The sequence below is a fragment of the Diplotaxodon limnothrissa genome, linkage group LG15 (genome assembly GCF_057381915.1).
Source record: "Diplotaxodon limnothrissa isolate DT_005_m linkage group LG15, D_limnothrissa_male_GT1.1, whole genome shotgun sequence".
In the NCBI taxonomy this organism is placed as follows: Eukaryota; Metazoa; Chordata; class Actinopteri; order Cichliformes; family Cichlidae; genus Diplotaxodon; species Diplotaxodon limnothrissa.
Window position 1 is genome coordinate 11,541,215 of NC_140610.1, and position 13,592 is coordinate 11,554,806.

The 13,592-nt window shown below is 39.6% G+C and overlaps 1 protein-coding gene across 1 annotated transcript in view; it reads right to left on the bottom strand.

The window, feature by feature from the left end:
• wasf1 (WASP family member 1) overlaps nucleotides 1–13,592 on the bottom strand; it is a 65,214-nt gene that overhangs the window by 23,267 nt on the left and 28,355 nt on the right. Inside the window, exons 2-3 of the mRNA XM_085371933.1 lie at nucleotides 7,984–8,138; nucleotides 6,396–6,530 (exon numbers count right to left, since the gene is read on the bottom strand). Of these exons, the coding sequence (XP_085228059.1) occupies nucleotides 6,396–6,530; nucleotides 7,984–8,116 (268 nt within the window). The 5' untranslated portion in view covers nucleotides 8,117–8,138. The remainder of the gene's footprint in view (nucleotides 1–6,395; nucleotides 6,531–7,983; nucleotides 8,139–13,592) is intronic.

The window sequence follows — 13,592 nt, forward strand, 5'->3', positions numbered from 1 at the left end:
TATACTTTAGTGATCCCTGTAGGGCATTTCTTTTTTGTACTACCCCTGTTCCACAGGAAGGTTAGGCTGAAAGTCAGGAAAGTGCACCATGAGCTGATGCCAGTACTCCCACTCCCCGCTTGCAAATGTACAGAAAAACCCCACAGAAAGGACTCTTATAGCCACATAACAGCCTGTGAGGGCCAGGTACAAGCAGTGGTCAAAGGGTGAGTGCCAATTTGGTATTGTTGTATGCTGAGCAAGAGCACTGTGCCCTGCTGCCCCTGTGAATTAAGGGAAGTGCATGAGGCTGTCAGATGGTGTGACAAGTAGGTGCAAAAGCGACAAATAAGTGAGAGGCAGCGCACAAGTCTGTGCCAGGACTCATTTGATGCAGCGTGAGGTGCTATAAACCTCCACAAAGCAATACTAGAGCTTCAGTGCAGATTACTACACTAATCAATGCGGGCAGAGAAACACAAGGCACACAAACACGCGTGCTCAGATGGATCTCTTAACATGAGCATTTACATCCTAATTACAAAATGTCATTTATTCAGCTGAACTACCAATTAGACCCATTTAACGAAGACATTTAGTTAATGTGAAAAATGTGAGTGTATGTATAGGAGAATGAAAGTAAATTAGTGAGAGATATAGCGAGAGTGTGTGTGTGTGTGTGTGTGTGTGTGTGTGTGTGTGTGTGTGTGTGTGTCTCTCTCAATTGATGAGTGGCCAAAATGCTCTCAAACCTTGAAAGAACTGTTTGAGGGTTAAGATTTGGTTTTAGGGTCCGTGTAGGAATTGGGATATGGGGTCCTTGCAGAGGCATAAGTAGAGTGTGTGTATACGTGTATGTGTGTGTTAGGTCAAGCAACACCAGGTGCAGCAGACTCTGATCTCAGGATGTGAAGCTTCTTATCAGCAAGCCAGTGCTGGAAAGTTTATCTCTATCCCTCATATCCTTCTCTTAAACAGATAGCATCTGTCTAAAACACTTCAACTAAAGAGAGGTGAGGAAGTTCTTGTCGTTCACATACCCCTCCCTTCAGCTCCCCTCCTAGTTTCACGAAAATTATGTTTTCCCTCTTTCTTCATTTCATCCCCCTATCTCATAGACATGCAGTCCTATGCGCAGCAATACTAGATAAGAAAAGTCACAGGCCAAAGTGTCTTTTAGTATGCAGGCACGTCTCCCGCTGCTGTTGTACTTCAATGCAAATGTTGCCCTATATTTCCCCTTCTGCGCAGTTCTTCACACTCTTTCCTTTCCCTGATTCGGTTTTTGCTCCGTCTCTCCGCCTAAGCTTGTTTATTGTTTGTCCTCTGTCTTTCATTTTGTCCTTTAGTCAAATTTATCTAGAAGTTCTTCCATGTGCATAGAAAACCCTCATAAATTACAAGTGTTATGCACAGTTTTAGAGTAAACAGAGTGAGTCTTGTACTGCAGTGAGACAGACTGTTGCAGAAGAAGAACAAATAAAAGACACACGAAGTGCATGCCAACCATCTGAAATTCGTACTGGGACATCGTGTTAGTATTCACAACTGCACTGTCAACTAGTGTGTACTAAGAAGAAAGTATAAACTGTTGAAGTCACCTTATCAGTTTGGGGTTGACTTCAGTAGGCTTTCATCACGGCTGCTTGCTAGTCATCACTCATAATGCTTTTGGGTGTGCAAATGCTCTTTTAGCATCTGCATAATTGTCTGAGTCTGCCTGAAGAAAAACTTTGTCACATGACCATGTCCCACTGGTTTCTACATAAATGGTGAGGCAGACCAGAAAAACCATCTAGTGTAAGAAATTGAATGCCTGGCAAATAAAAACATTTCATAATACAGTACTTTCAACACAAAAACAACACAAAACATAAACACTGACAGAATTATAGAAAAATGTCTATAATGTTATATTAAAATTAATAATTAAATTATACATGTAATTATGTCCATTTTTATTGCATTATTACTTGTTTTCTATTTTGTTTTTTCCCCCCGGGTGTATCAGCCCTCACTTTTCAGCTGCTGAGGGCTGCACTTTTGCTTTCCTGTAAGCTTTTACCAGGGCTTTTATTCAAATCATCCATTCCTTCACAGAACCATTCATCCATCCGCTTATCCAATTCAGGGTCACAATGAGACCATCGTAACTGTCGTGGATGAGAGGCGGGATACACCCCCATCGCAGGGTTAACAAAGAGAGACAAACAACAGCACATTCACATTTAGGTTCACCAATTCACCAAGCAAGCACATCTTTCAACTTTGGGACGAACCTAGAGTAATAATAATAACTTTATTTATAAAGCGCTTTCAAACAAAGTGCTGTTCAACTATTTGACCTAGAGTAGACATAGAGAGCACCACACAAGCACCAAGAGAACATGCAAACTCCACACCGAAAGGTCCTAGCTAGGGTGGATTAGACCCAGAACCTTCTTGTTGTGAGCCAAGAAGTGCCACCATGGGGGATACATAAATATGTATACATAACAAAAGAAGAGGACATAAATGAGAAAAAAAAAAAACCTCAATCTGAACATTATTTTCCCTGCGATTCTCAGGGATGTGTATACTATAGATCTGACCACTTGATACACTAAACACATTTAAACAGATGCTTCCTCTTACTATCTCGGTCTTTCCAGTCACAATGGGAAATGGAGACAAAAAAACAACAACAACAAATCGGAGCTTGGGAGAAAACAATTTAGCCTTTTTTTTTTTTTAAATGCTCTACCTTTATATACTCTGTACACATGTAGTACTTTGTAAAAGATAAAACGATAAAAATATGAGGAAAGATCAAAGGCAAGAACAAGAAAAGTGAGAGGAGTCAGGGAAGGTTATCAAGCAACTGAAAAAAACTGAAGTAAAAGAGAGAAAAGCAAATACAAAACGATCAAAAAAAATCATGTTAGAAAAGAAAACTGGTGATAGAGGAAATATAAACCATGTATAAAATAGGTACACAAGTAAACAGATGAGAAGTACTAATAGGGGAAGCGAGAAATGGAATAAGACACCACATAAAGAAAAGTGCACAGGGAGTTGGGGTGGCTTTGTGGCCTTCCATAATGGCCCGCAGCCAGTGCAATGATATAACGGGGCCATTAAATAGGGGATACAGGTCATTAGTTTGGCTGGCTACAGTGATAGGGGGAAGAGAGCCTGACAGCACACAAATAGCATCCACGCAAGATGGAGGAAGAGCAGAGATCAATCAGAGAGATGAGAGTGAGGAGGACAACAAAGACAGAGGGGTGCAGGGGGCAATGCAGACAGAGACGAAAAGGCGAGTGGCAACTGAGGTCTAAAGGGCAGAGTACCCTTTGAAAAGCCTGCAGGATGTGGGCAAGCTATGGGTGTGTGTGTGTGCGCGTGTGTGTGAGACTTAACATACTGTATATAAATTCATGTGATATAAAACTCTTTGACCTTAACCACTGCACCAGCAGTGGCACTGCATACATCACTATGGCCATTCCTTCATCCCACATTTCTCTGCGACCTTCAGCTGAACTTCTTTCAAGTCCCCTACTTTCCTTCACCCCTTTTCCTTACGATTTATACTGTATGTCTTTAAGCGGCAAAGCTCATTTAGACCCATACAAGCTCCGTATGTACATATACACAGAAACAATAGGATGTGTCTGCTCGTCACAGGTATTATTAAACCAACACTTGCCATCCTCGGTGCGCAAAAGGTTTAAATTTAGCCCTTGGGTGTAAAAATACCAATTATGATTCAGTGAAAGGTGCTAATCTAACAAATTCCAAATATCTCATCTTATTTTAAGTACAGCTATAACACCATTAAGGTAACAGGGAGCAGTCATTATCACCCACCATTTATTTCATAAAGCAGTCATTCTCTTTCTGTCAGGTGCAGATTATGTATATTGGCAGAGTTGGCAGAAGTGCTTATTATGATATGTTATGCCTACCACAGTACACTTTTATGGTGTTTCCCTGCATCATTGCTAACCATGACCCCTCTGGTAAAGCTAATGTGAGATTTACTTTTTTTATTTTTTAAACATACACTTTTTTTATTGTTTAAACCTCAAATCAAGAGTCTAAGAACTTAGACTCTTTGATGGTTCATTATTTAGACTACCATCACTATAGACTACCCTGACCCGGGTGCCTGAGAACCATCACAAACAATTCAAGATCTGAAAACTTTAATATGAAAAACTCAATATTTCACATATTTACAAATCCTGTAATAATTACTGCAACACTGATTATGCCTGGCAAATTAAAAGTATTAGCACTGAACATGATGATAACTTAATCACAAATTACAGTATGTGTGCACTAAATTCAGTAGCACCAATTGCTAATAGCTCATAAAAGGTTTTAAATTGTCTCACAGAAACTTGTTGTGGTTTTGTGGACAGCATCTGTAAAATATAAGTGCACTCCTCTACCTTGCCTGTGCCCCATCCTCCACCCTATCTTTATTCCTTCACTGTCCTGATTTATGGTCCAATCCCTTTGTGCACTCATTCTCCTCTCCTTCACACCTCCTTCTCATGGCAACCACAAGGCGAAAACACACACTCGCCATATTACAAAGCAAGCTATGTGCTTACTCTAAAAGCATACAGTTGAACTGTGGTGTGTGTTTGACCATGAATGGGTAAAGAAAGAGGAAAGGGAGGTGGTAAATGCAGGGTCGTGTTTACAAAAACCCTAAAATCTTCGCACAACTGATCATCTTTCTGTTCATCTCCTGTGCAGTCATAGCATACTCGCTTAGTTTGCCGTTTATAACTTGATTTCACTAATCAGTTATTAACATATTACGAGAGAACAGTAAGTGTGGGCTTTTTGATTCAAAGACAACTTTCTCTTGGTAACAAATGAATACCGAGGAGCTGAACTGAGTGGGAAATCTCTGTAACCTGCAGAGGAGGCCATTTCAACCTGGCCCAGAAAATTCTGCGGTACAGTCCTTTTACACACCACTGGTTTTTGCTGCAGTGTCCTGTATTATGCACCCATCCCTCTATCCTTCCATTTTTCTTACTCTCCACCCCTCCAGCTCTCCCCCACCACCACCACCACCACACACTTAAACTGCAACTGAGCTGATTCTTATCCATTGTCTCTCAAGCCAATACTTTGAGCTAAAAGGGGATAAGTCAGGCTTGTATGTGAGGGGAGATAAGACCATGGACCACATGCACACAGCGAATAAAGACAAAATCATAATCACATATTTATCAACTCAATCACAGTAACATCACATGAACAGGAGCTAGTAATCTTTTACTTAAATGATACAAAGATTGACTTAGTTTTTGCTTGGGTATTTCCCAAAGTAAATCCATAGATGTGTCTCTAAAATAATAAATATTTATAGTTCATACTCTGCAGGCTAAGACAGTGAACCTTTTGAGGAGTGCGTGTTAGCCCACACGTGTTTCCCCTCCAACCTCTGCACACAAAAACATCTCACTTCCCAGCAAAGACCTGAACAACAGGCTTCTACAATTAGATCACTTGCAATTATCCATTCAGCACAGATATTATATGCGGACATGCTCAGGATAAAGGGTGCAGACAGGATGGGGAACAGCTGTGAGGAGATGATGAAGGGAAAAGGTGAAAATGGTGTTGATTAAAAAAAAGAAGAAGAGTTTAAAGTGATTTGGTTAATGTCAAGGTATCATTGCACGAGTGGGAAAAGAAAGAGACCAAAGTGAAGATTGGAATGTGCAGTCTACCGTCTATCTGTGTTTAAAATAAAAACCTATAATTCTGCACAAAAAACGAAACAATTCATTGCCTTGTTTAACAAAAAAAAAAAAAAGTCTCTGGTTGCATTCACAGAAAAGTTATAAGTGAGTACAACTGAGTGAGCATTTTACCGTCTCTGTCAGTGACAAGGCAGCAGTTACAGTAGCATTGTGCAAAGCCGTAAACACACCGCTGGCCCACAGGAAATCGATATGGCGCCTTGGAGCATGGTATTATACTGCTATGATTCTCTCCCCTTTTAGTTTGCAATGCATTCCCCACTAGATACCCTATTGTGTCATCCTGCCTACCCTTTCTCAGGATAACCTAGATTACCTGACAGTCCCACAGATGATCACATTCCATTTTTGTTACTGCTAACAGAAGCTACAGTCTAACCACTGGATTTCTCCTCACATAAAAACTTTATTGGGTAAAGAAACTTTTTTTTATTACTGGCCTGGGTTTTCACCACCGGGAGGGTTGGAAAATTTGTGTTTAATATTAGCGGAGGAGATTCAGTTTAATCATCCAACAGGCACATTTACACATACACAGAGCTGTCTTACAGACACACAAATCAAAGTAAGAGAGACAAAACCAGAAATTCAAAAAGAATGGGATGTGGTGTGTGAAACGGCTCGTGTGGATACAACACTCACGTTCCTCTTCTTTGGGGTCCAGCTGTGTGACACTGATGGAGAGGCGGTCCACGCGCTCCTGCAGGGAGTTGACCCGGAAAGAAAAGGAGTGTGCTTCATTGAAGAGCTCTCCAAACAGGTCCTCTGCATATTTACCTAGGCACACACAGAATTGAAAAACAGAGATGAAAATAAGTACTGAAATGGACTGAGTAGCTTGATTAAATATATTTATTTTAAAGATATTAAGAGCCGAAAGGTATTCAACTGGTGGCTGTGGAGGTAATTTTTATGTAAAGCGAACTTCCTGTTGCACTTAAGAAACCAGATGAGATGATTTAAACTTTGTGACACGGCTGCTGGAAACAACCATTAGAATATCAGCAACAATACTCAGATAGGCTGTGGTGTTTAAATGACACTCAGTTTCTTGGAGTGTGTCTTCTGCATACCGTGGCTATAATGAGTGGGTATTTGAGGTACTGTTTCTTTCCCTTTGGCTTAAAACAGTCACTGTCCTCTGACAGTCAGATAACAGACGCTCATTGGCTAATTTCTCTTTTTTGGACCATTCTCCGTAAACCCTAGAGATGTTTGTGTGGGAAAATTGCAGTTTCTGAAACGCTCGCACCAGCCCATCTGGCACCAAAAGCAACACCACCTTTCACTTAAATCATCTTTCTTGCCCATTCTCTATTTTCCACTGAAGGCAATGGATTGTTTTGCAATTTTAAAGAAAAATGTGCAAATCTTCTCCAAAATTCAGTGGATTCCCTCTTTGTCTCTGTTCAACTGCTTTACCAGTTTTCATGGAATTTGGCACCATAGCTTTTGCATAGTTTTTCTGACAGACAGACAGACAGACAGACGTCTTTCCTTTGCCTGAGCTGTGCAGTTAATGATAGTAGGGGAAACACTGGCTCACTGGTGAGGTGGAAAGCCATTAGGGACATAAAGGTGCTGCCTGACTGCTTTGAAAGAGACGTAAGCATTGATGTGTGATAATAAAATTTAATTAAAAAAAAAAAAAAAAGAAAGAAAGAAAAAATGGTGTAGATTAAGCCAGAATGATAAAACTATTACTTTCTGCCAACATTTTCTTTATGCTAATACATTTCAGCCAGGTTCACTTATACATCAGCGTACATCCCAGTTTCTGCCCTACTAAATGTAGGCAGTGATTTTACATTATCACCCACCATTTATTTCATGCACTGAATTAATTTTTTAGCTTCTATAAAATGAAGTGGATTCATGCCATGGCCTGTGAGTCATAAACATATGCTGCAATATGCAAAATGTTTTCTCAAATTTCCCAGCACGAATGAATTCATCACAAACTATGGCGACCAAAATATACTATGAATGAGATGATTTACACTCAGGCATGTTGGTAGATTTTTAGAGCACATACTACTTAAACTAGAATTGTGTACAGTGCAAATATCTCAGTCTTTAACTATGGAACAACCTCACTGCCAATATAAACAAATTTCATAAAAGTTATTATACTTAAAGGAAGCAAGTCTGTGTATGTATAGTGTGCCGTGTCTGTTTAAATTATGAAAGAACACATGTGTCTGTACACGAGTGTCCTCAGGTTACTGACTGAGGCTGCTGAGCTGGCGGATGACGTTGGCCAAGGAGATGTTAGTCACACATTCCAGCTCGTTCTTGATGTTTCTTGGCAGCACCGTGTGGCACAGGTGCCTGGGCTCGATGGTGCGCTTCACCAGCGGCATCCTTCTGCTGAGAAACTGCTACCTGATAGAGGAAGGGGGGGCAGAAAAAAGAAAGAATACAAAACTTCAGTGAATCAATTCTTGTCATAAATCTACTTTTGCTATTTATTACACCTTCAAATATAAGAGGTACAGAAAACGCAGTCTTCACTCACACCCCGACTGAGAGAACGAGAGAGATGGGCTGCAGGGTGAATATGAAAAAGGACACGTATAGAAATGGAAATAACTGTGGAAAAGGGTCTCAAGTAGAGCTGGGCGATAGAACGATAACGATATGTATCGCGATATAACTTTTACTCGATAGAGAAATTAAGCTATCGCGATAGACCTCTCCGCTCTTGTCCTCTTAAAATAAAATAAAAAATATAATAGTTTAGCCAATCCAAACTAAGTAGCGCAGAGCCGAACCAATCACAGCCGCAGCGTCACGTCGCGTGACTTGTTACGTACAGCACAAGTGCCAAGCCGCACGTGTGTTTGTTTGGGAAGCAGCCAGCGGGTAATGGAGGAAATGAGTGTGCCGACTAGAAAAATCAACCGAGCGTGACCGAAGAGAAAACAGATGATGGTTCCAATGCCGGAGAGATTGTCGAACGGAAGAGCCATAGAAGTTCCGTAGTGTGAAGGTATTTCGGCTATTTCAAGTCTGACAAAAAACAGAGTAGCGTGCACTGTAAATTGTGCCGAAAGCAAATCTGGAAATACAATAAACTGGTGCATGTGTCACACTGTGCGCCACGTTATTGTTTCGGTGAAAAGAATTTCTACAATACTGTTAATTCTACTCTCTGCAGTGTTTAAATGCTTACATATACACACAGTTACTGTCCGTCCACACATACGACTCGGTTCTGCTTCTATGCCCCAGCTTTGTTTACTTTTTCCCACCGAGGCTTCTAGACTTCTGATTGGCCAACATTTCGGTACGGTTAGGAATCTAGCGCCACCTGCTGCTTTGGCATGTTCATAGCAGCGTTTTCCTTCATTTCTGCCTTTATGTGTGGACGGGATTATTTTTTAAAACGAAAACGGAAAATCTCCGTTTTCAAAAATACCCGTGCACGTGTGGACGTAGCCTCAGTCTCTGACTGGAAGCGCTAATTCGTCATTCGGCTTTTGTCAGACTAAAGTAACTGTTAAAACTGTTTGAAAAGCTAAGCTATACAACAAGGAGAGATTGAGAATTTCCTTTTAGTTCTCAGTTTATTTGATATTGACAAAAGTTAGTCAGTTTTGTCTGTTCTTCTGTAACACAAACTAAGATTTATTTTTACAATTAATATTTTGTTTCTAAGTGGAATTGACAATTTAGTCTGTTTTGTTTGTTCTATTTTGAAACTTAAACGCTTTAGCGGCTGCCTTTTGTGTAGTTTGCAATATTTGCCTTTATTTATCTGAAAAAGTCTCATGTTCCTTAAGTACATCTACCCTGTTGAACTTATTATAGGAAATAAATATTTAAATCAAAACAAGCTGCTGATTATTTCACATTTTACTTGTGAGCAACGGCACATTTAAATCTTACAAATATAGTTATTTGGCTTATATCGTGATAGATATCGTTATCGCCTGAAATGAAAAAAACATATCGTGATATGAAAAAATCTCATATCGCCCAGCTCTAGTCTCAAGTAATAGAAAATGCAGAAAAATAGGACACAAGTAATGTTTTGACATTGCCAATAGCCATGTTGCCTCATCTGTTTCACTGACGTCCCGCTGTCTTGTTCTTTTCATCATGCATAGCCTGCATAACACACCTCAGCACTTTGTCTGCCCACTCAACCATGCTAATGGCATTAAGGCTGCACTGAGAGCTGCTAAGGCTCACATCTCCTCCTGTCAAACTAACACAAAAAAGAGGGACAGCTGGGTAAAACCACAGAACACACAGCGATGATACACACCCACGACTACTCACTGTTGTGTCACCTAAAACACCCTTTCACCCCCAAAACTATACGAGAGGTGTTAAGCAGTACAAAGGTATAAAGTGTAACACGTGGAGTATGCTTAAAGTTCACTCCGTTTATCTTGGTTTGTTTTTGACTCATAACCTGCCGGTGACCAGGTTTTCTCCCACAAACAGCCCCTCCCCTCCTGCTGCACCCAAACCAGGTCATTTCATTTCCCTATTAATACATTCACTATTAAAGCGCATGAGTGCTGTCATTCACTGAAGTTTATATCTTTACAAACACAGACAGGTGTTTGACTTTGTTTTTTATTCTTTATATTTAATAGAAACACTGCTGGGTAAAAGTCTTGATACACCCTACGTTTCTTTATATTTTTGCTAGGAAAATTAGAAAAATTTGGAGCAACGATTTTCTCAAAAACACTGGGAAATACTGTACACTGCATGCGGCAAAAACAGAATTTGAAGAATTCTAACAAGATTGAATATTTTTTATGACCGCCTTTAGTCTTCAGCACAGCCTGAACTCTCTTAGGCAAGCTTTGTTGTCATTTTCAAGAATAGCTCTCCAGGTTTCTTGAAGGACATTCAAAGCGCTTCTTTGGATTTTTGGCTGCTTTTTGTTTCGTTCTCTTTCAAGATGATCCCACACTGGTTAAGTAATGCTAAGGTCCAGGTTTTGGAGAAGCCAATCAATGACTGATCGTATTCCATGTAATAAAAAAAGAGACCAGTAGCTAAACATAGCCATTCGCTAGCATGATACAAATTGTCATATATAGGAGTTATGAAAATAAGGAGGAAACAAGGACCAGCAATAGCAAGTAAAGAGGGCTTAATGCATGTCTCCCTTAGTGACCAATATGTGCAATTTCTTAAAAGATCAAGTACTCAGATGAACCAGCGGACCAACTGACAGGTATGGTAAATGGCCTGTATTTGTATAGCGCTTTACTAGTCCCCAAGGACCCAAAAGCGCTTTACACATCCAGTCATCCACCCATTCACACACACATTCACACACTGGTGATGGCAAGCTACATTGTAGCCACAGCCACCCTGGGGCGCACTGACAGAGGCGAGGCTGCCGGACACTGGCGCCACCGGGCCCTCTGACCAGGTATGGACAGTGATTGACATGTGATGTTTCCAGTGCCCCAATATATTATTAGAAATGCTTCCATCATTGAGGAATAATCACAACTCTTCACTGTAACCATAGAAATGTAAGACCAGAATGTATCCTGGCTAAGGATGGTAAGATGAGAGCGAGAAGGTCCAGAAAAGACTGTGCTGAGGTGAGTCATCTAGGAAGCATCTTAAATGGGAGCATCAGTGTCCATAAAAGGAAAAACCAACAACATGTGCCTCTTTTATGTGTTGCTGAAATGGTTTGAAAGAAGAGTGGAAGTGATGTTAAAATGACACAAACCCAAACATGGTGCCAATCTCTGCCCACCACTAAAATAACAAGAGATCCTCTCCACTTCAGAGATCCTTTGAGTGTACACACACTCACCATCCTCCCCTCACTGGGAACAACTCTTGACAGAATGGACACTTGTCAGAATCCAGATGTCTTCAGAATATCAAATCTACCTGCCAGCTGTTACCATGTTGACCTTTAACAAGCAGGCAGAGCAGTACTACCCAAAGTAGCATGTAGGAAGATCATCTTGAAATGCACATTTCCAAGGGAAACGCATGCCATAAACTATACTCTCATATGAAAAATATTTGCCACTTGAACATTTTGAATGTACATTCAACTCTGTTTAGCTTCTACTGGTTGTCAGACAACTGGCTCAAACCTAACCCAAATAATTCAACACCTAGTCTGAGGCTTTTTACTTTACTAAAGATTAAACAAATGAGCCATAAAATATAAATGAATTAATTCATTGCTAAGAGGCTCAGAAGTGTTGATAGGGCTAGGCAGATCATGCCTTTCTCCCGGCTTCTGGTCTTTGTGTTATGTAAAGCTGCCCAGCTGCTGCTGGCAGCTTTGTAAAGACTATGAGTCCACTTTTCAAAATGTCAAACTCTTCATGTCCAAAACAGTAATATTTGTCATCTTAATTTATAGTCTCTTCTGAAAATTAAGCTGCATCTCCCTAAACGTTCCTTGTCAGAACTCTTTAGTATGAGTGCTGTGCTCCTTAAAAAAAAATAACTCCATCTCTTATGCAGTTTTCACATCATAAATCAATAACACATTTATTTATCTATCTATCTTTAATTAGTTTATGTGCAAAGTAAGTCACTTTAGATTGTATATACTCAGCATATCAGAGAGGTTCAGTGAGAAAATGGGCAGACACGCTCACACACAGACGTGCGCACACACACACACACACACACACACACACACACACACACACACACTTTGTAACATGTGGGTTTATTTCAAAAGGGAAGTTAGTAAAAAAGAGTTTAAAAAAGATACGTTTTTTTAGTTATTAAAATGACCTGTGAAATTATAAAAAAAATACTGAGTTAAGTTAAATGAATCTGGGAGAAAAAAAACAAATTCAATGAATTTAAAATACATACATACCTGGATAAAAAAAGACAAAAAAACAATAGGACACCAACAGTCTTCAATTGGCCTTCCCAGAGCACAAAACTCAACATTACTAAAGTGTCGGATCTCCTTGAACAGCCAAAGAAGAGATCTGAACGTCTTTCAAGAAGCCTGGCGAACTATTCCTGACGACATCTTAAAATAAATGACAAGAAAGCTTGCCTAAGAGAGTTCAGGCTGAAGAAGTTGAAGAATAGAGATGGTCATATCAAATATTGACTTTCAAGCTTGGTAGAATAGTACAAATTCTGCTTTTGCCTTATATATTTTATTCCCTTGTAGTAATTTTCCTGGCACTAAAAGAATAAAGAATAAACAAGGGGCTGCTCAAAACTAAAACAACTGTTAATTTATATTAAATAAATCAGAAAAGGCCAAGAGCCTATATGATTTTTTTTTTTTTTTTTTAACAGTGAATGTGTTGTCCTTTTAACAACCTTCCTTCTAACCAATCACAAGAGTTAGTTTTTTTTAAGCTGACAGAGAACAGGTTTGTTTAAAGGGGGGATTAAAAGCAAACAGTGACAGAATATTAAGTTTCCAGACAGCAGCGAAATAACAATGAGAAACAAACAATTTTTGGCAGAGGCGGGAGGCGTGCACAATCTCAATATTAGTACTTTTATTTTCATCTGCCTTTTTAAACAAGTACGGCAAGGATGACAGACTTGATTTTGATTGTATCGAAAACAAAGCAGCAGTAGATAAAACAACACAAAAAAAGCACAAAAAAAATAGATGGTAAGTGATAATACTGATCCTTCTTGGTGTGGGCATTTCAAATAGTAGACACTAACAGTTTTCTTTGGTCTCAAAAACAGATTTATGAACGATTTAAAAATACTCTGCTCAACGATTTGGTCAAACTGAAGCGGTTATGAATTTCAGTGTTTCAAAGTCACCAATAAAAATCAAAGTCAATGAAGAGATTCACTTCTCTTATCTAGCTTTAATCTTGTTTTCCAATAAAC